Here is a 22909-nt window from a genome sequence, read left to right as displayed (position 1 = left end):
TCTATGTTTGGATGACATCAACTATTTGTATAAAAATGAATTGGGAATGAAGCATTTTGCTATAGGTAAATTAAAGTAAATAAAGTGGAAAAAGTTAATAAGTAGAATGTATTTTTGTAACAATTTTATAATAAAGTATGATCAACATGAATTAATAGAAAATAATGTAAAGTCTATTTACCAAAAATAACATAAATAAAAGTATGAATTAAATTCTAAAAATCCCAATTAAAAATTAATAAGAATAAATAAAAGTTAAGAATCCAATTAGGAAGGTATGGGTAGTTAAAATTATCATAAGAAGATGAATATTTAAGCGATAATTAAGGAGGATGTCAATTCCTGTTGTTATCATATTATAGCTATGATTAGACTCTAGCCATCCCCACCAACAACCGCCAAAATTATTTGCTACAATATTTATTAAAGCATACAACGAATCAAATAATAATATGAATTATTTATAAATCAAGTATATTGACCAAAATTTTTAAAGAGTAATCTTAAATATGTAAAATTACAACAATAAGATAGGGCTTGTTTGGGAAGGTAAGCCTGATTATACAAATGCATTATTTTATTGGACTCTCAATGGTTTCGAACCAAATGTAGTTTGGGCTAACAAATGGCCCTTTTGAATTTCAAGCCCTCTAAGCCAAAAGATATAAAGACATATATTTGCCATAAATTGCTACTCTTTATTCTTTCAAATTTCAAGCCCTCATAGATTTTTATATCATAAGAAAACATATAGTAATATCTTGGATCGACAATTTTTGCCAAGACACAATACACACAAGGACTAATGGGCTTCTGTCAAGTCTCATTATTAGGTTTGTGTCTTTATCGAATCGATCTTTAGAAACTTAATAATTTCAGGCTGAGTTCTAGTTGTATAAATCAGGTTTTAATCGTGTATATCAGACTTGTGTGGTTATCGTGTTATGTCAACACTAATTGTATCGTATCGTGTTCGTGTGCGGGTCGTGATTGAGTTTGAAGGTATCAGGTCGGGTTCGTGTTCAGGTTAAAAGTTTCTTTAACTAATCATGTTTGGATTAAACCTTATAATTAATTGGATAATAATTAGATTAATACGATAACAACCCAATTCTCGTGATTTGACTATCCTAATTTTTGCATTGATAAATAGACATGTCAAAAGTGGCCGGAACCCACACATTCACTTGAATTTGAGCTATAAGTTGGGCAATGTTCATTTGGAAATGTATTTTAATATTATTTCATTTTCCATCATATTGCTAAATATTTTCACAGTTTATTTTTCGAAAATTTGGTCTCCGATGACAACATTATGACATTGATATATATTTTGATATTTGGATACTTAATTTAATGAATGATTAGCCTTTTGTAAATTAAATCTCTCATTTTCAGTTTTAATTAATTTATGAAATGATGCGACATTTTTACAAATTAGACTCGACGTGACATGGTTGATTTTAACTGTATATTATCATAATTTAGCACAAAATGCATTCTTTAAATGTTGCGATGGATATGGTGGGGGACCAATGAACCAATCAAACACTAACTTTAACAAACTTTTGAAATTGAGAAAATTATTTGAACTTAATTAATATATTTGATACCAATTGGACAATTTAAATAAATGTCATTTCATTTTCGGGTTAGTTTGTGAATCATTTAATAGAAAAGGTGCCCCTATGTTAGAAATACTATAAATGCACTTAAATCCTTAACCTCTTTAAGATCCAAACAATTACTTGTTACATGCAAAATGATGAAATCTCCTAATTTCCCAACTCAAATCATTTCTCCTATCGAAGATAACGATGTGGAGAAATGGTCAATCGGGCTACCTAAAGCACGCTTTTGGGATGCAATGGACATCACCCAATGGGAAGGCTTTTGGTTCGGGCCGGGCTTATTGAAGCCCGCATTAACGTTCCGGTCGAGTTTCGAAGCCCGAGATGATGATGTCATCCTTGCATCGACCATGAAAACCGGCACCACGTGGCTCAAATCACTTTCCCTCTGCATCCTAAAAAATCATGACGACTGCAAACATGACATGCTGGCTACTGAAAATCCTCATTTCCACGTCCCGACAATCGAGAGCGCTCTTTTCTCTACCAAGCCACTACACGTCGACATCTACGACGCGTCATGTCCCCGCCTTCTCCACACACACCTGCCGTACGCCGTGCTGCCCGACTCGGTCAAAGAGTCGGACTGCAAGGTCGTGTACTTGGCACGGAACCCTAAGGACACCCTGATCTCGATGTGGCATTTCTTCAACTCATTCCTAAGGCCCGACCAGGAACCGTTCCCGCTGGATAAAGCGGTTGACTGTTTCTGCTCGGGCCTACATCAATACGGGCCGTTCTCCGACCACGTGGCAGAGTACTGGCTCGAGAGCCAGAAAAGGCCCGACAAAATCTTGTTCGTGAAGTACGAGGAGATGAAATCCGACCCGAAGGGACAAGTTTCGAGGATCGCCGAGTTCTTAGGGAGGCCATTTGGAGAGGAGGGACAAGTTGATGATGTTTTGTGGAGGTGTAGTTTGGAGAGGCTCAAGAATTTGGAGGTGAATAAGAATGGATCAATTTTATTGAATGTGCCCAATACATCTTTTTTTAGGAAAGGTGAAGTTGGAGATTGGAAGAATTATTTGACTTCGGAAATGGAAGATCGAATTGATCAAACCATTGGGCTTAAGCTTGAGGACTTTGGGCTTATTCTATAATTATTTTCATATGTTTTTGTGTTTGCGTGTGTGTTTGCTACAATTATTTGTATGTGTTTCTTTGTGAAATACTGTCAAAGATTTATAGTCACATTTAGTTATGACACGAGTTTTAAGGAATTAGTGGAGTGTATAATTAATGAAGTGAGAGGTGGAGTGTGTAATAAATGAAGTGAGATGATTGAAGGTGGGTCCTTTTTTACTTTTTGGTTTTTTATTTTTATTTTGATTTATTTTAATATAGATAATTGCATTTTGATGAATAATGAGGTAAAAATTGTATGACCAAATATGAAAAATTCTAAATTTGACTCTAAATATGAGACAGACTTTTATGGCAAAATGTGACTATAAAACTGGGACAGAGGGGGTATTTAACTATGTATGTCTTAATGAATATAAATAATTGTTCCCGGTCTATCCCAAGATAAATTAAATTCCCGATCTATTACATCAAGGAGAAACGTCTTACCAACTGAGTTTAATTGCAAACGTTACACTTTCCTCTTATAAACATATGATTTGGCAAAGTACAAATATGCCAACATTGTAACTGCACTACTCCCAGACAGCAGCCAATAGAAGTAGTCAAGATGCCCTCTATTCAAGTTGCTCGAGAACCAACTGCCCCCGCCGTCGCCGCCGGTCGCCCCGTCGAGTAACGTTATCAGCAAGCTGCTCAAGAAGCTCCCGACGCCGAACACGCTGAGGTACAGGGCGAGGCCGACGCTCTTGAGGTCGGCCGGCACCTCCTTGTAGAAGTACTCTTGAAGCCCGATCACGGTGAACACGTCGGCCAGGCCAAACAGCACGTATTGGGGCGCCAGCCACCACGCGCTCATGGGCACCGTGGCGTCCGGCTCGTCCACCAGCCCGTGAGCCCGGGCGATTAAGAGACGCTGCCTCTCAACAATCGCTGCGGTGACCGTCAGCATGATAGAGAAAAGCATCCCTATACCAATCCTCTGTAGCATCGTGATCCCCGCGGGTTTCTTGGTCCAAGCCCGGGCCAATGGGACAAGGACGCGGTCATAGATCGGCACGAAGATAACGACGCAAATGTGGATGATCGACTGCATAGACGCGGCCGGGATCTCGAAAGTGTCCGTGATAGCTCGGTCCATGGTCGTGCCCTGCTTGGTGAACAGAGTCGCGGCCTGTGCAAACACTACCGCGTAGGCCAGGCACGTGCACCAGATGGGCACGAGCCTGAGGATCGCCTTGGCATCCTCCACGTCGTGGGCGGTGCACACACGCCCTTCCGCCCCCGGCACTACAACAAGCGCCCGGTCGAGGAAATGGCGCTCGCCATCGCTCTCGTCAGCAGGAACAGGATACGATGGCGAGCGCGCAGCTCTCACGAAAACCAACCCTATCCTCACAAACGGATTCCTCTTCTCGGTGCCACTCCCGTACCGGTAGGTAGTGGACCCGAGCAAGAACAGAACCAACGCCACGCACATGAAGGCGCCCGGGATCCCAAACCCGAGCTCCCAGCTCATATTCTCCTGAACGTAGCTCAGAACCAGCTGAGCTACGAACACGCCAGCAGCCGATGAGAAGTACCACCAGTTGAAGAAGGAGCTCTTGGCTAAGCGCTCCTTCTTGTCATCCTCGTCGAACTGGTCCGCCCCGAAGGCCTGCACACACGGCTTGTGGCCGCCTTGCGCCAGCGCGACGAGGTACAACGAGAAGAAGAAGAAGACGACCTCGAGCACCCGAGGCGAACAAGCTGAGCCGTTTGTTACACTTTCACACTTGGAATGAAAGGATGAGCTAAGAGCAGCTGATAGAGTTAAGAAGCCAAGACCCTACCAATCCATCAATCACACAAAATTTTGCAATTGTTAGCACCATTAGCCATTGTTGGATGAATGCTGATCTATTTTCGATTTCTACGGCTGCAAATTTGACAAATCCCTAACCTAATTATCCAATTCTACCCCAATTTAAAAGTGAAATTGATGAACCCTAAGCGAATGTTCATAATTTTGAATTTGAATTAGTGATGATGACTAACCAAGATGTAGACAACAGAGGCAATGATAACGGTGCGATAACGGCCCCAATACGTATCGGCGATGAATCCGCCGAGGAGCGGCAGGAGCAAGGCCGTGCCGCTCCACGCATTGACGTTGGCCGCCGCCGCCGCGGTGGACTGCCCCAGCGGTCCAGTCATATAGCTGATCAAATTGGCACTGATTCCATAATATGCGAATCTCTCCGCAACTTCAACACCTGTATGGAGTAAAATCGAAATGAGAAGTGAATTCAAAATCCGAAAATTGGAGGTGATTAGATTTGAATTTGGATTAGGAATTAGTAGGATTTAATACTGATCATGAAAGAGGCGGATTTCCAGGTGCCGGATTTCGACCTAACGGCGGGGCGGCCGCTGAAGTCGACGGAGCCTGCGACGACGTCGTCTAGCTCTAGCAGCGGCGCTTCCACGTCAGATATGTCACCGCCTGCCATTCTCTCTCTCTACTTTGTGGGTTGTTGGCTGTGTTATTGGTATTAGTTATAAGAAATCATTGTGTCTCATATCATTCACACATGAAAATCATGGATTTCTTCAGTTGATTCAAAAATTTGAAATTTTTAATGGCCATTGACTTAATTTTTTTGATCATGCTACTCTCAATTACTACTAATAAAAAAAATGTATCATAGTACTCGATTTGTGACACTTAATACCCATGCCCACCCTAAACGTGACACTTAATGTTGACGGAAGTAGTATATATTTAATTAAGCAGAGAGAAAAATAATAAAATAAAAGAATTAATATTAGTGAAAGAATTAAGTTCACCCCCACAAAAATACGTTTCTTTTTAAGGAATCGCACGAAGTAGGGAGTAATAGATTTAGCATGTTTGTGGTTATATTGAATTCATTTAAGTCAAAAATGTGGTAGGAAAAGTTGACTCAGATGTGGTAGGAAGAGTTGAATGAATATTTTTGAGCCACTAACACATATTGGTAGGTGATGAATTTGATTAGGTGAAATTTACACGTGAATATATTCAGCTACCTCAACTACTACTTATACATCTGATATTTGTAAAATACTCCCTCGTTTTAGTGATCCAAATGTAATGTCTACTCAAACCACATACATTTCTATTAAAATAAATAAATTTCTAATTCAAATATAATGGCAAAAATGTCATGACAAATATACACTTTAATGCTCTAAATTCGGAAAAACAACCTAGAAAACAAAATCCGAACTACTCCACAAAAACGTATAGCAACCGAAAAACCGAAATTTCCTGAATATAATTATTTTCTATAATTAACATAAACAATTACAAACCTCATAAAGTTTAAATACTGATTTTCCAAGTTTTAAATCCAAAAACTGAAATTTGTAAAGAATTAAAATAAATTCCAAAAACTGAACCAAAATTATTTTTCAATTTAGTTCGAATCAGATATTCAGTCTTTTAGCATTTTGTTTACGACTAAATAGAACCCAGCATTCATATGAATATATGATCATAAGAATATGATCAAATGCAAATTCTATATATTGTACAAACTCCAAATTATGATCTGGACCATTAGAAAATATCAACAAATGACAAAATAGTAGCAACAAAAAATGTCAACACAGTATCAACGGTTGACATTGTGTTGATATTGTATTGATATTGTGTTGACATTAAAATCTTGAAATTTTACATTGTGTTGATGTTATGTTGACACTGTATTGAAAAGTTTGGAGTTTGTACAGTATATAAGATTGCATTTTATCACTACCGTATGATCATATCCTTTTCTATATTCATCTAATAATTCCAGTTGTGGTCCTCGAAGCGGAGACAATATTTTCCAAACTCAAAGTTTAGAAGTACTATAAAAAAGTTAAGAACATGAATATTAAATTTGAAATTTGTTAAAATTACCATCCTTTTGATCACTTGGCACAGTTTATGTCCATATAAAACACTTATAAACATATGAATTAATTGTTCAATATTTATCCGGACAACACAAGATGATCCAAAACTAAGTTTTGTGTTTCCTCTTGTAAACATAGTATTTTGCAAAGTAAATATAGGGCACCAATGTAGCCAAAGTAATCCCTACCAACAACCAATAGAAATAATCAAGATGTGCTCGATTCAAGTTGTCGGAAAACCAACCCACACCCGAAGCTTGGCTAGTGATCCACTCGATCGTAGATATCAAAAATCCGCTAACAAAACTACCCACGCCGAAAATACTGAGGTACAAAGCCAACCCTAGACTTTTTAGGTCATTGGGAACTTGATCGTACATGAACTCTTGAAGACCAACCATTGTAAAAGCATCCGCAATCCCCAAAAGCACGTATTGTGGGGCCAACCACCACACGCTCATTGGAACCGTCACCTCTGGCCGGTCCACTAGCCCATGCTCTATAGCGATGGAAATTCGTCGCCTCTCCACAATGGCTGCGACCACCATGAAAATGACGGATAGAATTATCCCCGTGCCAATTCTTTCTAGCGTTGTAATGCCCATTGGCCTCTTGGTGAATGATCTAGCCATTGGGACCAGGACACGGTCGTATAAAGGGATGAAGGTGATGATAGAGAGGCTTGTGAGGCTCTGCAGGGAAGCCGATGGTATTTGAAGGCCAAAGGCAAATGAACGGTCCATTGTGGCCCCTTGCTTCGTGAAGAGAGTGGTCGCTTGTGCAAAGACAATCGCATACCCCAAACATGAGGCCCATATTGGGGCGATGCGAAGAAGTTCCCTAGCCTCTTCTATGTCAGAGGATTCTTCCTTCGACATAGAGGTAGGCATAAATGCTGGTCCGGACTTTGCTGCTGCAGCAAGGGCCGGACCAATTCTTACGAACGGATTCTTCTGACAACTTCTTACGCGAAACCTGTAAGTAGTGGACCCCAGTAGGTAAACAACTAGTGCAAAACACATCATGATGCATGGGATTCCAAAGCCTAGGCCCCAGCTTAGATTGTCTTGAATGTAGCTCAAAACCAATTGAGCTACAAAAATTCCCCCATTCATTGAAAAATACCACCAATTGAAGAATGAGCTCTTTTCTACTAGCTCGGCCTCGTCTTCATCGTCAAACTGGTCGGCTCCAAAGGCTTGCACGCATGGCTTATGGCCGCCCTGCGCAAAGGCTACTAAGTATAGCGAGAAGAAGAAGAAGACGACTTCGAGGAGAGGAGGAGACGAGCCGGATGAATGAAGTGCAGCCGATAAAGACAAGAGCCCAAGACCCTATAATTTGTTACAATTAGTACTATAATCTAGTTATCAAGAAAAAGAATTTAATAATTTTTGGAGTTACAAATAACAAAAAACATTTTTTTAGAAAAGTTTATACACCATCCGTCCCCCATTATTATCCAATTTTGTCAATTTCATCCGTCATCCATTAATTATCTACTTTCACTTTTTACTATAAATGGTAAGTATATCTTACGTTCCAGTATCTCATTTCGCTCACATTTTATTATAACACTATTATATAAAAGTGAAACCTATATTCACTATCTGTTTCAACTCACTTTCTTTTATATTTCATAGAACATACTCCGAAACCAAAGTGGACAATTATTAGGGGACGGAGGGAGTAATTACTAACCAAGATGTAGAGCAAAGAGGCAATGATGATGGTACGGTAACGGCCGAGAAAGGAATCGGCGGCGAAAGCCCCGAGCAGCGGCAGCAGCATGGTGGCTCCGTTCCACGCGTTAACGGCCGCGGCCGCAGCCGCCGTGGATTCGCCCAACGGGCCGGTAAGATAGCTAATCAAATTTGAACTTATTCCATAATAAGCAAATCTCTCCGCCACTTCTACACCTAATTAATTCATGCAAAATAAACATAAATATATTGGTAAATTAATTAGGAGAAAGAAAACAAAAAAAATAAATTCATTTTTAGAATTAAAACAAATACTTACCTATAATGAAGGAAGCGGACTTCCAACAACCGGATTTCGAGCGGTGCGCGGGTCCGCCATCGAAGCCGACGACGTCGTTAGCGGCGTCGTCGAGCAGCGGCATTGAGTCGTCTCCGGTGGCGGAATTTGTGGATATCATGTGAGTTTTCTCTCTTGTTTATGATTTTCAAGATATTTAAGTATCTTGTGGTGTAGAAAGTCGTATATATAATTATTGGAGTCAATAATAATTTTATTTTTATAAGTATTTTAAGTTTTTAACAACTTTGCAATGATGATAATGGTGATTTATAAATTAGGAATGGAGATTCGCAACATATTTGCACTAATTTTTTATTACTATTTCCATGACTTTCATTTTAAGCAAAATATGTGATGATGTGATTGTTTTGAATATAAGAGCATCCTTAACTCCATCCCGGATTTCGGCCGCAAGTCCCCTCCATGTCATCATTCCCCTAAATTTGGGGTTCCAAGTCACAACTCCATTAACTCCGTAGGCCGCAACTCGGGCCACAACTATTATTTTGCACTATTCACAACTCCAACCTATTTTACTCGTAAAATTGAATACGTTGAACAATTAAAATCGGGAAAATTCATTGTTCAGTCGAAAAATAGAAAATTAAAAATTCGAGGAAATTTTTTTACGAATCTTGGAAAAAAAATCATTAAGACCTAGAAAATAAAATTTTCATCCTAGAAAAAATATTGAAATAATTTAGAGGATAGGAATGGAGAAATTGGTGGAAGAATGTTGAAGAAATGGGTATAATAAAATGGCAAAAAAATCAAAAAAAGAAAAAAAATAAATTTGGGGGTTTGCGGCCCATCCCGGTGCGCATAACCCTGAGCCGGGCCGGACCCCGGGAGCGGCCCAGGGACGGAACTGCGGCCCCGGGACCGTCCCAGGCCATGACTCGCCGTCATCTAACGCATGGCCTGGGCCGGGACTCGCGATATGTGGCCCGGCCCCTTCGCGTTAAGGATGCTCTAAGACCAGATTTTGTGGCTTTATTACTACATCAAATTTAAAAGGAATCCTTAGTTTGCAAAAACTTGTATTAGGACTTAAAAATTGACTATTCAATAATCCGTGATAGTTGTCGTTTATCATGTTTAGTTGAAAGTGGATCATACTTTTATATTGGCCGAATTTCAAGAAATTATTTATTTTATAAGATAAAAAAAGAAAAATGAATCATATTTTTATATATTTATTTTATAATAAATGCGAGCAATGAGTTAGTGGAACAAAATAGTAAAAGTGAAATGTAATATATATTGGAAAACGGAAGAAAAATAAAATATGATATATTTATTGCGAACGGAGAGAATATGAGTTTGCATAAATACAAAAAAGTAATACCACATGACCAAGTAGTCTTATATTTATTGTTGATTTATATACACAAGACATATAGTTGCATAAATAACATCCCACTAGGCCACTACTATCAACACACCAAATCTTTTTCCTTATAAATATAGGACTTTGCAAAGAAAGCATAAGCTAACAAGACAAGTGCACTAATCAAAGCTAGCAACCAATAGAAATAATCAAGATGCGTACGATTCATGTTGTTATCGAACCAACTAGCGTGGCCACCTCGGCTTGTCATCCATTCTATTAAACCTATTAAAATACTACTTAAAAAATCCCCAATTCCCAAAATACTAAGGTATAGGGCAAGCCCTATACTTTTCAAGTCACTCGGAACTTGGTCGTAGAAAAATTCCTGAAGCCCAACGATCACAAACACATCCGCCGGACCAAAGAACATGTACTGGGGCGCCAACCACCACACGCTCATTGGGAGTGTGGCCCCGCATCATCCACCATCCCACACTAGGCCGCGACGTTCAACCGCCGCATCTCAACTAGTGCGGCAATCACCATGGAGAGCAACGACATGAACAAACCGGCTCCAATACGTTGGAGCATGGATATCCCTGTCGGCCGCCCAGTCAGGGATCGGGCGGCTGGCACCAGGACCCAGTCATAGACTGGCACTAGGAATAATATGGTCAAAACATGAATAGAAACTTTGAAACTTTTTAGATTTACCAAACACTTACAAACATATGAATTAATTGTTCAATATTTATCCGGACAACACAAGATGATCAGAAACTAAGTTTTGTGTTTCCTCTTGTACACATAGGAGTTTGCAAAGTAAATATAGGGCAACAATGTAGCCAAAGTAATCCCTACCAACAACCAATAGAAATAATCAAGATGTGCTCGATTCAAGTTGTCAGAAAACCAGCCCACACCCGAAGCCTGGCTAGTGATCCACTCAATCGTAGATATCAAAAAGCCGCTGACGAAACTGCCCACGCCGAAAATACTGAGGTACAAAGCCAACCCTAGGCTTTTTAGGTCATTGGGAACTTGATCGTACATGAACTCTTGAAGACCAACCATTGTAAAAACATCCGCAATCCCCAAAAGCACGTATTGTGGGGCCAACCACCACACGCTCATTGGAACCGTCACCTCTGGCCGGTCCACTAGCCCATGCTCTATAGCAATGGAAATTCGTCGCCTCTCCACAATGGCTGCGACCACCATGAAAATGACGGATAGAACTATCCCCGTGCCAATTCTTTCTAGCGTTGTAATGCCCATGGGCCTCTTGGTGAATGATCTGGCCATTGGGACTAGGACACGGTCGTATAAAGGGATGAAGGCGACGATAGAAAGGCATGTGAGGCTCTGCAGGGAAGCCGATGGTATTTGAAGGCCAAAGGCGAATGAACGGTCCATTGTGGCACCTTGCTTCGTGAAGAGAGTGGTCGCTTGTGCATAGACAATCGCATACCCCAAACATGAGGCCCATATTGGGGCGATACGAAGAAGTTCCCTAGCCTCTTCTATGTCAGAGGATTCTTCCTTCGACATAGAAGTAGGCATAACTGGTCTGGACTTTGCTGCAGCAGCAAGGGCCGGGCCAATTCTTACGAACGGATTCTTCTGACTACTTCTTACGCGAAACCTGTAAGTGGTGGACCCCAGTAGGTAAACAACTAGTGCAAAACACATCATGATGCATGGGATTCCAAAACCTAGGCCCCAACTTAGATTGTCTTGAATGTAGCTCAAAACCAATTGAGCTACAAAAATTCCCGCATTCATTGAAAAATACCACCAATTGAAGAATGAGCTCTTCACTACTAGCTCGGCCTCGTCTTCATCGTCAAACTGGTCGGCTCCAAAGGCTTGCACGCAGGGCCTATGGCCGCCCTGCGCGAAGGCTACTAAATATAGTGAGAAGAAGAAGACGACGACTTCGAGGAGAGGAGGAGACGAGCTGGATGAATGAAGTGCAGCCGATAAAGACAAGAGCCCAAGACCCTAAAATTTTGTTACAATTAGTACTATTATCTACCAATCAAGGATAATTATTTAAAAAATTTTGGATGATCAAAATTATTTATTTATTTTTTTTTGAGAAAAGTTTTTGAATTCTAACCAAGATGTAGAGCAAAGAGGCAATGATGATGGTACGGTATCGGCCGAGAAAGGAATCGGCGGCGAAAGCCCCGAGCAGCGGCAGCAGCATGGCGGCTCCGTTCCACGCGTTAACGGCCGCGGCCGCGGCCGCCGTGGATTGGCCCAACGGGCCGGTAAGATAGCTAATCAAATTTGAACTTATTCCATAATAAGCAAATCTCTCCGCCACTTCTACACCTAATTAATTCATGCAAAAGTAAATAAATTGGTAAATTAATTAGGAGAAAACAAAAAAATATAGAGTATTCATTTTTAGAATTAAAACAAATACTTACCTAGAATGAAGGAAGCGGACTTCCAACAACCGGATTTCGAGCGGTGCGCGGGGCCGCCGTCGAAGCCGACGACGCCGCGAACGACGTCGTCGAGCAGCGGCGTTGAGTCGTCTCCGGTGGCGGAATTTGTGGATATCATACTATCAATTTTTCTATCTTGTTTGTTTTTGATTTTCAAGATATTTCATATCTTGTGATGTACAATGAAAGTCGTGTTTTCACTATTGGAGTCAATCATGCTTTTATTTTTATAGGTCTTTTAAATATGTTTGCATGATGATAGTGGTGATTTATAAATTAGAAGTGGAGATTCACAACATATTTGCACTAATTTTTTTATTACTATTCCCATTAAATATTTTAAGCAAAACATGCGGTGATGTGATTGTTTAAATGTAAGACCAGATTTTGTGGCTTTATACAACATCAATTTTAAAAGGAATCCTTAGTTTGCAAAGACTTGTATTATGAAATTGACGATTCAATAATCCGTGATAGTTGTGGAATGTTGATTATCATGTTTTGTTGAAATAATAAATATCAACAATGAGTTAAATATGTAGTCCATTGCATTAATCAGAAAGAGTAAAAATGACATGAGATATATATTTATAGATGGATGAAAATGAAAATATGATATAGTTAAGAGTAAAGGTCAAAATTGGTCCTAAATATATAGTCAGAATACCAATTTGGTCCAAAACATTCATTTTTTGAAAATCAAGTCCAAAACATTTGTAACCGTTATCGAAGTGGTCCTAAACATTTGACATCGTTATCAAAGTGGTCATTTTCCGTAAAAAACTAACGGTCAACGCCTAATTAATGATTTTTTAACTTAATTACTCCCTCCGTCCCCGATTAAGAGTCACACTTTGATCGGACACGAGTTTTAAGAAATGTAAATAAAAGTTGGTTGAAAAAGTTAGTGGAATGTGAGACCCATTTTTTTATATAGGTTTTATAATAAAATGTGAGTGAATTGAGTTAGTGGAATGTGAGACCTACTTACTATTTATGGTAAAAATGAAGTATGACTCTTAATTGGGGACGCACCGAAATGAAAAAGTATGACTCTTAATCGTGGACGGAGGGAGTAATATACTAATGCATAATTAATTAATCAAAATTAAATATAAAATTAATAAAATACTAAAAAATTCCAAAATCGACTATTTCTCCCTCTTTTTCCTTCTCTTCCATCTCTCCTTCGTTCTTCCTAAATCGGAATCTCTCTCTTCTTCTCTCCGGCGCTCAACGTCGTCGCGTCTTTCTCTCTTTGCCCGCTCTTCCACAAATCGTCGTCATCGTGTGTTTCTCCGCATTGCTGCTGCCCGAGATCAAAATCGTCGCTGTTCACCATTGTTGTCACCGTCCATTGCTGGAAGAGAATGAAAAAGAGGGAGAAATAGTCGATTTTAGAATTTTTTAGCATTTTATTAATTTTATGTTTAATTTTGTTTAATTAATTATGCACTAGTATATTAATTAAGTTAAAAAATCATTAATTAGGCGTTGACCGTTAGTTTTTTACGGAAAAGGACCACTTCAACAACGATGTCAAATGTTTAGGATCACTTCGTTAACGGTTTCAAATGTTTTGGACGCGATTTTCAAAAAATGAATGTTTTGTACCAAATTGGTATTCTACCCATATGTTTAGGACCAATTTTGACCTTTACTCTATAGTTAATTAGGATGGAATAGGAGTTTGCATGACTACAAAAAAGTAATACCACATGACCAAGTAGTCTTATATTTATTGTTGATTTATATACAAAAGACATATAGTTGCATAAATAACATCCCACTAGGCCACTAGTATCAACACACCAAATCTCTTTCCTTATAAATATAGGACTTTGCAAAGAAAGCATAAGCTAACATGACAAGTGCACTAATCAAAGCTAGCAACCAATAGAAATAATCAAGATGCGCACGATTCATGTTGTTATCGAACCAACTAGCGTGGCCAACTCGGCTTGTCATCCATTCTATTAAACCTATTAAAATACTACTTAAAAAATCCCCAATTCCCAAAATACTAAGGTATAGGGCAAGCCCTATACTTTTCAAGTCACTCGGAACTTGGTCGTAGAAAAATTCCTGAAGCCCAACGATCACAAACACATCCGTCAGACCAAACAACACGTACTGGGGCGCCAACCACCACACGCTCATCGGGAGTGTGGCCCCCGCATCATCCACCATCCCACACTCGGCCGCGGCGTTCAACGGCCGCATCTCAACTAGTGCGGCAATCACCATGGAGAGCAACGACATGAACAAACCGGCTCCAATACGTTGGAGCATGGATATCCCTGTCGGCCGCCCAGTCAGGGATCGGGCGGCTGGCACCAGGACCCAGTCATAGACTGGCACTAGGAATAATATGGTCAAAACATGAATAGACACTTTGAAACTTTTTAAATTTACCATCCTTTTGATCACTTGGGACAGATTATTTCCATATAAAACACATACAAACATGTGAATTAATTGTTCAATATTTATCCGGACAACACAAGATGATCAGAAACTAAGGTGGCGTTCGGTTGTCATGACTAATAATCATGAGACTATCCATCTAGGATTAAGTTGTGGGATTATTTTAATTGGAAGAGGGAGGCTATGACTAATTATCATAAGACTATCCATCTAGGATTAAGTTGTGGGGTCAATCTTATGAACTAAACATGATACATATTTAATCATGAGATTTAGTCTTGCCAACCGAACACCCCCTAAGTTTTGTGTTTCCTCTTGTACACATAGGAGTTTGCAAAGTAAATATAGGGCGCCAATGTAGCCAAAGTAATCCCTACCAACAACCAATAGAAATAATCAAGATGTGCTCGATTCAAGTTGTCAGAAAACCAGCCCACACCCGAAGCCTGGCTAGTGATCCACTCAATCGTAGATATCAAAAAGCCGCTGACGAAACTGCCCACGCCGAAAATACTGAGGTACAAAGCCAACCCTAGGCTTTTTAGGTCATTGGGAACTTGATCGTACATGAACTCTTGAAGACCAACCATTGTAAAAACATCCGCAATCCCCAAAAGCACGTATTGTGGGGCCAACCACCACACGCTCATTGGAACCGTCACCTCTGGCCGGTCCACTAGCCCATGCTCTATAGCAATGGAAATTCGTCGCCTCTCCACAATGGCTGCGACCACCATGAAAATGACGGATAGAACTATCCCCGTGCCAATTCTTTCTAGCGTTGTAATGCCCATGGGCCTCTTGGTGAATGATCTGGCCATTGGGACCAGGACACGGTCGTATAAAGGGATGAAGGCGACGATAGAGAGGCATGTGAGGCTCTGCAGGGAAGCCGATGGTATTTGAATGCCAAAGGCGAATGAACGGTCCATTGTGGCACCTTGCTTCGTGAAGAGAGTGGTCGCTTGTGCAAAGACAATCGCATACCCCAAACATGAGGCCCATATTGGGGCGATACGAAGAAGTTCCCTAGCCTCTTCTATGTCAGAGGATTCTTCCTTGGACATAGAAGTAGGCATTAATGCTTGTCTGGACTTCGCTGCAGCAGCAAGGGCCGGACCAATTCTTACGAACGGATTCTTCTGACTACTTCTTACGCGAAACCTGTAAGTAGTGGACCCCAGTAGGTAAACAACTAGTGCAAAACACATCATGATGCATGGGATTCCGAAACCTAGGCCCCAACCTAGATTGTCTTGAATGTAGCTCAAAACCAATTGAGCTACAAAAATGCCCCCATTCATTGAAAAATACCACCAATTGAAGAATGAGCTCTTTTCTACTAGCTCGGCCTCGTGTTCATCGTCAAATTGGTCGGCTCCAAAGGCTTGCACGCAGGGCTTATGGCCCGCCCTGCGCGAAGGCTACTAAATATAGCGAGAAGAAGAAGAAGAAGACATCGAGGGGAGAAGGGGACGAGTCGGATGAATGAAGTGCAGCTGATAAAGACAAGAGCCCAAGACCCTAAAATATGTTACAATTAGTACTATATTTACATAATTTTTGGAGTAATAACAAAAATCAACAAAACAATTTTGGGAAAAATTTTGAATACTAACCAAGACGTAGAGAAGAGAGGCAACGATAATTGTACGGTATTGGCCGAGAAAGGAATCGGCGGCGAAAGCCCCGAGCAACGGCAGCAGCTTTGAAGTCCCGTTCCACACGTTGACGGCCGCGGCCGCGGCCGCAGTGGATTCGCCCAACGGCCCGGTCAGGTAGTTGATCAAATTCGAACTAATTCCATAATACGCAAATCTCTCCGCTACTTCTACACCTAAATTCTCTCGTTTATGATTTTTCAAGAATTTCTTGCGATGTAAGATATCAAATGTCATGCCTTAAAGTATTAAAGTCAATCGTGATTTTATTTCTATAATGTTTAACAACTTCGCATGTTGAGAATGGTGCTTTATAAATTAGAAAGGGGGATTCGCAACATCCTTGAACTTATTTTTTATTACTTATGTTATACCTTTCCCATTGTTTGAAAACGAGGCCAGATTTTTTGGCTTTATACAACATCAATTTTTAAAGGAATCCTTAGTTGAAAACCCTCATACAAGCTTCTTAATATACTTAATAAATAGTGTATAAGAAATTTCAATAGTTGACGATTCAATTTGTCGATTTATCATGTTCATCGTGGCTCAGGATCAACAATTTGCATGATTAAAATATACTCCAATTATCAGCAGAGAATAAAAACTTGCATCAATATCTATTTAGCAAAACAAAAATTTAATAGCATTATAAAATCAAAATTTTTTGGAAAGAGATTGAATTTCGTAATTAGCTCAAGAAAAATAAGGTTTGCAACTCTAATTAATCACAATTAAGATGTACCATGAGGCCATCAAGATTCAAGTGCATCCACTTTTTTGCAGATTTTTAGGGACTAGATTGAGTTTTATGAATTATGTGCATTGACTTTTGGTATGTCTATATTAGGATGGGGTTGTGTCATTGTGCTAACTAAATAATGTGCTATTTACTAATTAATCAATCCATTATATTAAAAATATCAACATAATGACATGAGTAGGTCAATATAAATTTTTATTTTGACATCCATAAAATGTCAATATAAATTTGTGTTGACATACTCATATGTTATTGTATTGACATTTTTTAATATAATGTATTCATATCCTAACTCTAAAATATATATTCCCTCCGTCCCATAAAAGTTGAGTCGTATTCCTTTTTAGTTTGTCCCAACAAAGTTGAGTCATTTCCTTTTTTAACTAAAGACAAAACATCTAATCACTCTTATTTTATTCCATCATTTACTTTACTCTCTCTTATATTTCCTACTTTTTTCATCTCTCCTATTTATTTAATATAAATTCTTAATCTCCGTGCCCAAAAGTTTTGTCTCAACTTTTATGGGACGGAGGGAGTACAAAACTCTCTATAGGGGTATGATCAATTGCTAATTTTCTTAAGTTGTTAACTCTGCTAACTCATTAATGCAGCTTATAAATAATTTCAACACAAAAACATTAAAATTTCAACACATAATTTTGTTAACATTTCAATATATCGTGTTGACATTTTTAATACACTGTGTTGATGAGTTAACAGAGTTAACAACTTAAAAAGTTAGCAACGCTCCCAACTTCTGTATGTATAATATTTATTAAAGCATTTTTTCGAATATATGTAACGGTTGCACGCCCTAAATATGCCATAGTGTTATCCAATTTGGATTCCAATCTCGATCCATCTAATAAAAAATTATGACCCTCAACAATTATCTAAGCAAAAAAAATTTAAACTCAAAAGTAGCTACTTAGGAGTTTGCATAACTAAAAAAAGGTAAATACCACATGACCAAGTAGCCTTATATTTATTGTTGATTTATACACACAAGACATATCAACAAACCAAATCTCTCCCCTTATAGATATAGGATTTTGCAAAGAATGCATAAGCTAACATGACAAGCGCACTAATCAAAGCTAGCAACCAATAGAAATAATCAAGATGTGCACGATTCATGTTGTTATCGAACCAACTAGCGTGGCCACCTCGGCTTGTCATCCATTCTATTAAACCTATTAAAATACTACTTAAAAAATCCCCAATTCCCAAAATACTAAGGTATAGGGCAAGCCCTATACTTTTCAAGTGGTATCTGCCCAAAAATGAATCGGCCACGAAAGCACCCAACAACGGAAGAAGCGATGCCGTTCCATTCCAGGCATTGACGTTCGCGGCCGCGGCCGCCGTGGATTGTCCTAACGGCCCAGTTAGATACATGATGAGATTTGAACTTATTCCGCTGTTTGCAAATTTCTCCGCTATTTCCACACCTATTAAACATATTACTTTCAAATATAATCTGAGTAAAGAAATTTTAACTGTGACTTTCACAAAAATCCCAAGAATATATTCATATATTTACATATAATTTGGTTAAGCTAGAAATTCAACCCTACACAACTAAATATTCGATGTTACAATGTTTTTTACTTATGTTGGTGGAATTGGTTTACGATGATGTCCCAACTTTTTTATTTAAAATTAATGCTAAAGAAAATTATAAAGACCTAGTTAGATATAATCATCACTAATAAATGATTGTAAAATTAGATAAAATGCAGAAAATTAAAAGGAAAAAAATATAACAAAACTCTTTTTTTTAAATGGACAAATGAAAAGAAATTTAAAGGCCGAGACGATTACCAACGAGGAAAGAAGCGGAGTTCCATCGTCCGGATTTTGATCGGACGGAAGGGCGGCCATTAAAATCGACAAAACCCGGCACAACGTCATCTAGTAGCTGAGTTTCGGCCTCCGGAATGGCCGCTCCGATATCCATTCTCTCTCTCGGAATAATTTGAGCATCAAATTCAAAGATTTATGGTATGCATTTTCTACAAAAAAGATTAAAATCACACGAAAGGATTACTTTCCAAATGCATTGTTTATTTATAGAAATTCACTCTTTGTATGCATTTAGATAGTCATATCATATAAATAACGTAACATCCAACGCACATAATTAGAAATTAGGCTACGAAATTGAAAGACATTATATAAATTTACTTTTCAAATTGGTATCTTCCTAGTGTAATCATGAATAAATAAATTTAATACGATTCATGTTCAAATAATCAAATCAACATCTTCCCATTGTGGTAGTCTAATCATAAATAAATAAATCCAATACGAATCTTGAATTCAACTATCTAATGACTTGTTTTGACGTAACACGAGAAATAATACACTTTTTCACGTTACTATACAATTTGCCAAAATAATCGATGTCAAAATAATTTGTGTACAACTTAAATAGCTAGAAATATCACTAATAAGCTTTTTGGTCTCACTAAATAATGGCAATATTGGTGACGCATCAACATCGGGCATTTTGTCACAATTAATTTTGAAAGTAATGGCCAATATAATAATTTCACTGCCTTATTATATTCTTGCCTAGTTTCTATACTTTATAAATTGCGTGAATTGTCTTGAAATTCAAGAGTAGAATAAATTTCCATGTAATTCACAAAGTTAATTAGAATATCAATGGTTCCATACCTAAAATTCATCCCAAAAATGTAGACATGAGCCATATTTGTGAATTGTGATTCACAAGCAAGATCATGGTGATAAATGATTTATACACATTTTAGGTAACAATATATATAAGCATAATCAATGATACATGTAGCTCTATTTAATTTTCAATTGTAAATCCCATTGTTTTATATCACAAAAATTATTTGAATTTGTAATCATAACAAACTCTATAATTTGAAGCTAAAGTAAATATTTGAAATTTTCTCACACAACAAAAACCGCAAACGCACACGCAACATTGTGCGTGCACACACTACGAGCACACACGATACACCACGAACACTTGACATATATGGCACACGTACACACCTGATATGCTAGAATATACAGAAAATTGAAATGGATTTGGAATCGAATTAGAATAATATAAATTAAACTTCAATAGTCAATACATAAATGTGCAATTATTAAAAAATTCGAATTCCGTTATACCAAACTCACCCTAAACATAAGACTTAGCAAAGTAGATATAGCATACTAGAGACAGTGCATTAAGCCCTGCCAACACCCAATAGAAGTAGTCAAGATGGCCCCGGTTTAAGTTATCCGACAACCAACTATCACGGCCGTCTCCACCCGTGGCCTTATCCACGACGAACACCAAGAAACTGCTCAAGAAACCACCAATCCCGACCACAGCAAACGACAGAGCAAGTCCCATACTTTTCAGCTCACGGGGGACTTGATCGTACAAGAATTCTTGAAGGCCAACGAAGGTCAGCACATCCGCAACACCCATAACCAAGTACTGAGGAATCAGCCACCACGCGCTCATTGGCACAGTCTCCCCAGGCAAGTCTGCCAGCCCGTGTTCAAGAGCAGTCTCCAAGCGTTTCCTCTCAATAACGCCTGCAACGACCATACAAACTATGCCAGAGACTAGGCCGGCTCCTATCCTTTGGAGGAGCGATATGCCGGTTGGTTTGTGGCTAATGGCTCTGGCTAGGGGGAGCAGTGCGCATTCGTAGAGTGGGACGAAGAGGATGATGGAGCCGGCTGTGAAGGCCTGAAGGGCGGCAGCTGGGACCTGGAAACTGCTGGTTATGTGTCGGTCCATCGTGACTCCTTGCTTGGTGAACAGAGTTGTGGTTTGTTGATATACCGCGGCGAAAGGAACACATGCCAAGCATATTGGGAGAAGCTTCAGGATTGCCTTTGCATCTTCAACATCATTCACTCTGCAAACTTCCTCACCATGACTCTCTAGTGAAGCTTGATCAAGAAATCTACCACAAACACCACATAATTAATCATAAGAAATCAACAACATGATTTCATCTTCTAATTGTTCATAATTTACCTAAAGTGAGTTCCCTCCTCCTCAATAGCAACACGTTCCGGGGAGGCAGCACGTCTCACGAAAACACGAGCGATTCGCACAAACGGATTCCTCCTCCGATCACTCTGCACACGGAATCTGTATGTGCCAATCCCAAGCACAAACACAAACAGGGCAAAACACATGACAATGCAGGGGATTCCAAACCCTAGCGCCCAACTCAGATTCTCCTCAATGTAGGTCAAGGCCAATAAGCCTACCAAAGTGCTAATACACAAGCAAAAAATCCACCAATTGAAGAATGAGCTCTTCGATCGGAGCTCCTTCTCGTTCTCATCGTCAAATTGGTCAGCTCCGAACGCCTGCAAGCAAGGCTTGTGGCCGCCTACTGCAAACGCGATTAAATACAAGGCGAAGAAGAAGAAGATCACATCAATTGACGACGAATCGGACGGATTGAGGGCTGCTGATACAGAGAGCGAACCTAATCCCTACATTAGATCCAGAATTTCAATCACCAGATGATAGATCAAATGTTCAATTTCATTATTTCAGTGATTTGGTGATTGTTACCAGGATGTAGAGGAGAGAGGCGGCGATAATCGTCCAAAACCTTCCGAGAAATGAATCGGCGACGAGAGCGCCAAGCAGCGGCATGAGCGCCGTGGTTCCTGCCCAGGCGTTGACGTTCGCCGCGGCGGCGGCCGTGGATTGGCGGAGCGGACCGGTGAGATACGTAACCATGTTCGAGCTGATTCCGTAGTAAGCAAACCTCTCCGCCATTTCCACGCCTGTAATCGAATTTTTAGAAACGAAATCGAAACAGATTAGAATCGTAGGCATCTAACACTACCGATGATGAAGGAAGCGGATTTCCAGCAGCCGGATTTGGAGTGGAGAACGTGGCGGCCTTTGAAGTCGACGCATCCCTTGACGGCGTCGACTAGCAGCGGAGCTTGAGCTTCCATTGCGTCGCTCTCTGCGGCGGAAGCTGAATTTGCCGCCATTGCCTCTCTCTCTCTCCTTTCACGTCGGAGGTGTGTTTTCAGGTCACTGTGAAGTGTGAACAAAACATATTTTGACGACACTGTGACTGTGTGGGTCCCACCGTTAGCACGCAATGATCATTTTTTCTTATAACGACACGAAACTTTTCAAAACATTATTTATACTATATTATTATTATAATTTTTAATTGACATGTAGTATATTTTATTTAGATACGTTAGTCTGTCATTTATAGTTTCATTAATTTTGGATAAAAATATAGAAAAAATAAATTAATAGAATATAGATCTCATATTTAGATACTGATTTTATAATAGAATATGAGTGTAATAATTTAGATAAACGATAAAGTCCATTTATTTAGAATGAAAAAAAATAAATGAAACTTTAAATTGCGGATTCCGATATTGCAAAATACTATTCCCTCCGTCCCCCATTAGGAGTCACACTTTGACCGGACACGAATTTTAAGAAATGTAAAGAAAAGTTGGTTGAAAAAGTTAGTGGAATGTGGGACCCATTTTCTTATATTGGTTTTATAATAAAATGTGAGTGAATTGAGTTAGTGGAA

At 39.3% G+C, this 22909-nt stretch overlaps 4 protein-coding genes and 1 pseudogene across 5 annotated transcripts; 1 reads left to right on the top strand and 4 right to left on the bottom strand.

Annotated features, from left to right (window-relative positions):
- The first annotated feature begins 1737 nt into the window (after positions 1 to 1737).
- LOC125223924 (cytosolic sulfotransferase 12-like) lies at positions 1738 to 2754 on the top strand. The gene has a single exon (XM_048127235.1). The coding sequence runs from the start codon at positions 1763 to 1765 to the stop codon at positions 2729 to 2731; it is 969 nt and encodes a 322-aa protein (XP_047983192.1). The 5' UTR covers positions 1738 to 1762; the 3' UTR covers positions 2732 to 2754.
- Positions 2755 to 3159: 405 nt separating this feature from the next.
- Positions 3160 to 8822, bottom strand: LOC125221738 (protein NRT1/ PTR FAMILY 5.10-like). Of its 2 annotated transcripts, none has more exons than XM_048123960.1 (6): positions 8661 to 8822; positions 8340 to 8557; positions 6763 to 7972; positions 5068 to 5148; positions 4752 to 4969; positions 3160 to 4542 (listed from the first exon to the last, which is right to left on the bottom strand). In XM_048123960.1, the coding sequence occupies exons 1-6, from the start codon at positions 8797 to 8799 to the stop codon at positions 3226 to 3228; spliced, it is 3183 nt and encodes a 1060-aa protein (XP_047979917.1). In that variant the 5' UTR covers positions 8800 to 8822; the 3' UTR covers positions 3160 to 3225. The 2 variants fall into 2 exon arrangements, with proteins under 2 accessions (XP_047979917.1, XP_047979916.1); XM_048123959.1 differs by having other exon boundaries at positions 5068 to 5161; positions 6803 to 7972.
- A 1211-nt stretch (positions 8823 to 10033) lies between these two features.
- LOC125218734 (protein NRT1/ PTR FAMILY 5.10-like) lies at positions 10034 to 10605 on the bottom strand. The gene is given in 2 exon segments (XM_048120470.1): positions 10034 to 10488; positions 10491 to 10605. Coding segments are annotated over 2 exon segments (486 nt in total). The 3' UTR covers positions 10034 to 10117.
- Positions 10606 to 10696: 91 nt separating this feature from the next.
- On the bottom strand, positions 10697 to 19287 carry LOC125218730 (annotated as a pseudogene).
- A 1108-nt stretch (positions 19288 to 20395) lies between these two features.
- On the bottom strand, positions 20396 to 22417 carry LOC125218733 (protein NRT1/ PTR FAMILY 5.10-like). The gene is made up of 4 exons (XM_048120469.1): positions 22184 to 22417; positions 21904 to 22121; positions 21352 to 21821; positions 20396 to 21277 (listed from the first exon to the last, which is right to left on the bottom strand). Exons 1-4 carry the CDS (start codon positions 22335 to 22337, stop codon positions 20494 to 20496), a joined length of 1626 nt encoding a protein of 541 aa, XP_047976426.1. The 5' UTR covers positions 22338 to 22417; the 3' UTR covers positions 20396 to 20493.
- Between the last annotated feature and the right edge of the window lie 492 nt (positions 22418 to 22909).

This window comes from Salvia hispanica, chromosome 4 (genome assembly GCF_023119035.1).
Source record: "Salvia hispanica cultivar TCC Black 2014 chromosome 4, UniMelb_Shisp_WGS_1.0, whole genome shotgun sequence".
Classification (NCBI taxonomy): Eukaryota; Viridiplantae; Streptophyta; class Magnoliopsida; order Lamiales; family Lamiaceae; genus Salvia; species Salvia hispanica.
This window is presented reverse-complemented; position numbering and strand designations above follow the sequence as displayed.

Excerpts from the sequence above, each read along its gene's own strand:
- LOC125223924 (XM_048127235.1), top strand. The coding sequence starts at position 1,763 with ATGATGAAATCTCCTAATTTCCCAACTCAAATCATTTCTCCTATCGAA.
- LOC125221738 (XM_048123960.1), bottom strand. The coding sequence starts at position 8,799 with ATGATATCCACAAATTCCGCCACCGGAGACGACTCAATGCCGCTGCTC. Across the intron at positions 8,558-8,660 it reads GTCCGCTTCCTTCATTATAG|GTGTAGAAGTGGCGGAGAGA; the intron begins GTAAGTATTTGT and ends TGAATTAATTAG. Across the intron at positions 4,543-4,751 it reads CCTCTGTTGTCTACATCTTG|GGTCTTGGCTTCTTAACTCT; the intron begins GTTAGTCATCAT and ends ATGGATTGGTAG.
- LOC125218733 (XM_048120469.1), bottom strand. The coding sequence starts at position 22,337 with ATGGCGGCAAATTCAGCTTCCGCCGCAGAGAGCGACGCAATGGAAGCT. Across the intron at positions 22,122-22,183 it reads ATCCGCTTCCTTCATCATCG|GCGTGGAAATGGCGGAGAGG; the intron begins GTAGTGTTAGAT and ends ATTCGATTACAG. Across the intron at positions 21,278-21,351 it reads GAGGAGGGAACTCACTTTAG|ATTTCTTGATCAAGCTTCAC; the intron begins GTAAATTATGAA and ends TGTTTGTGGTAG.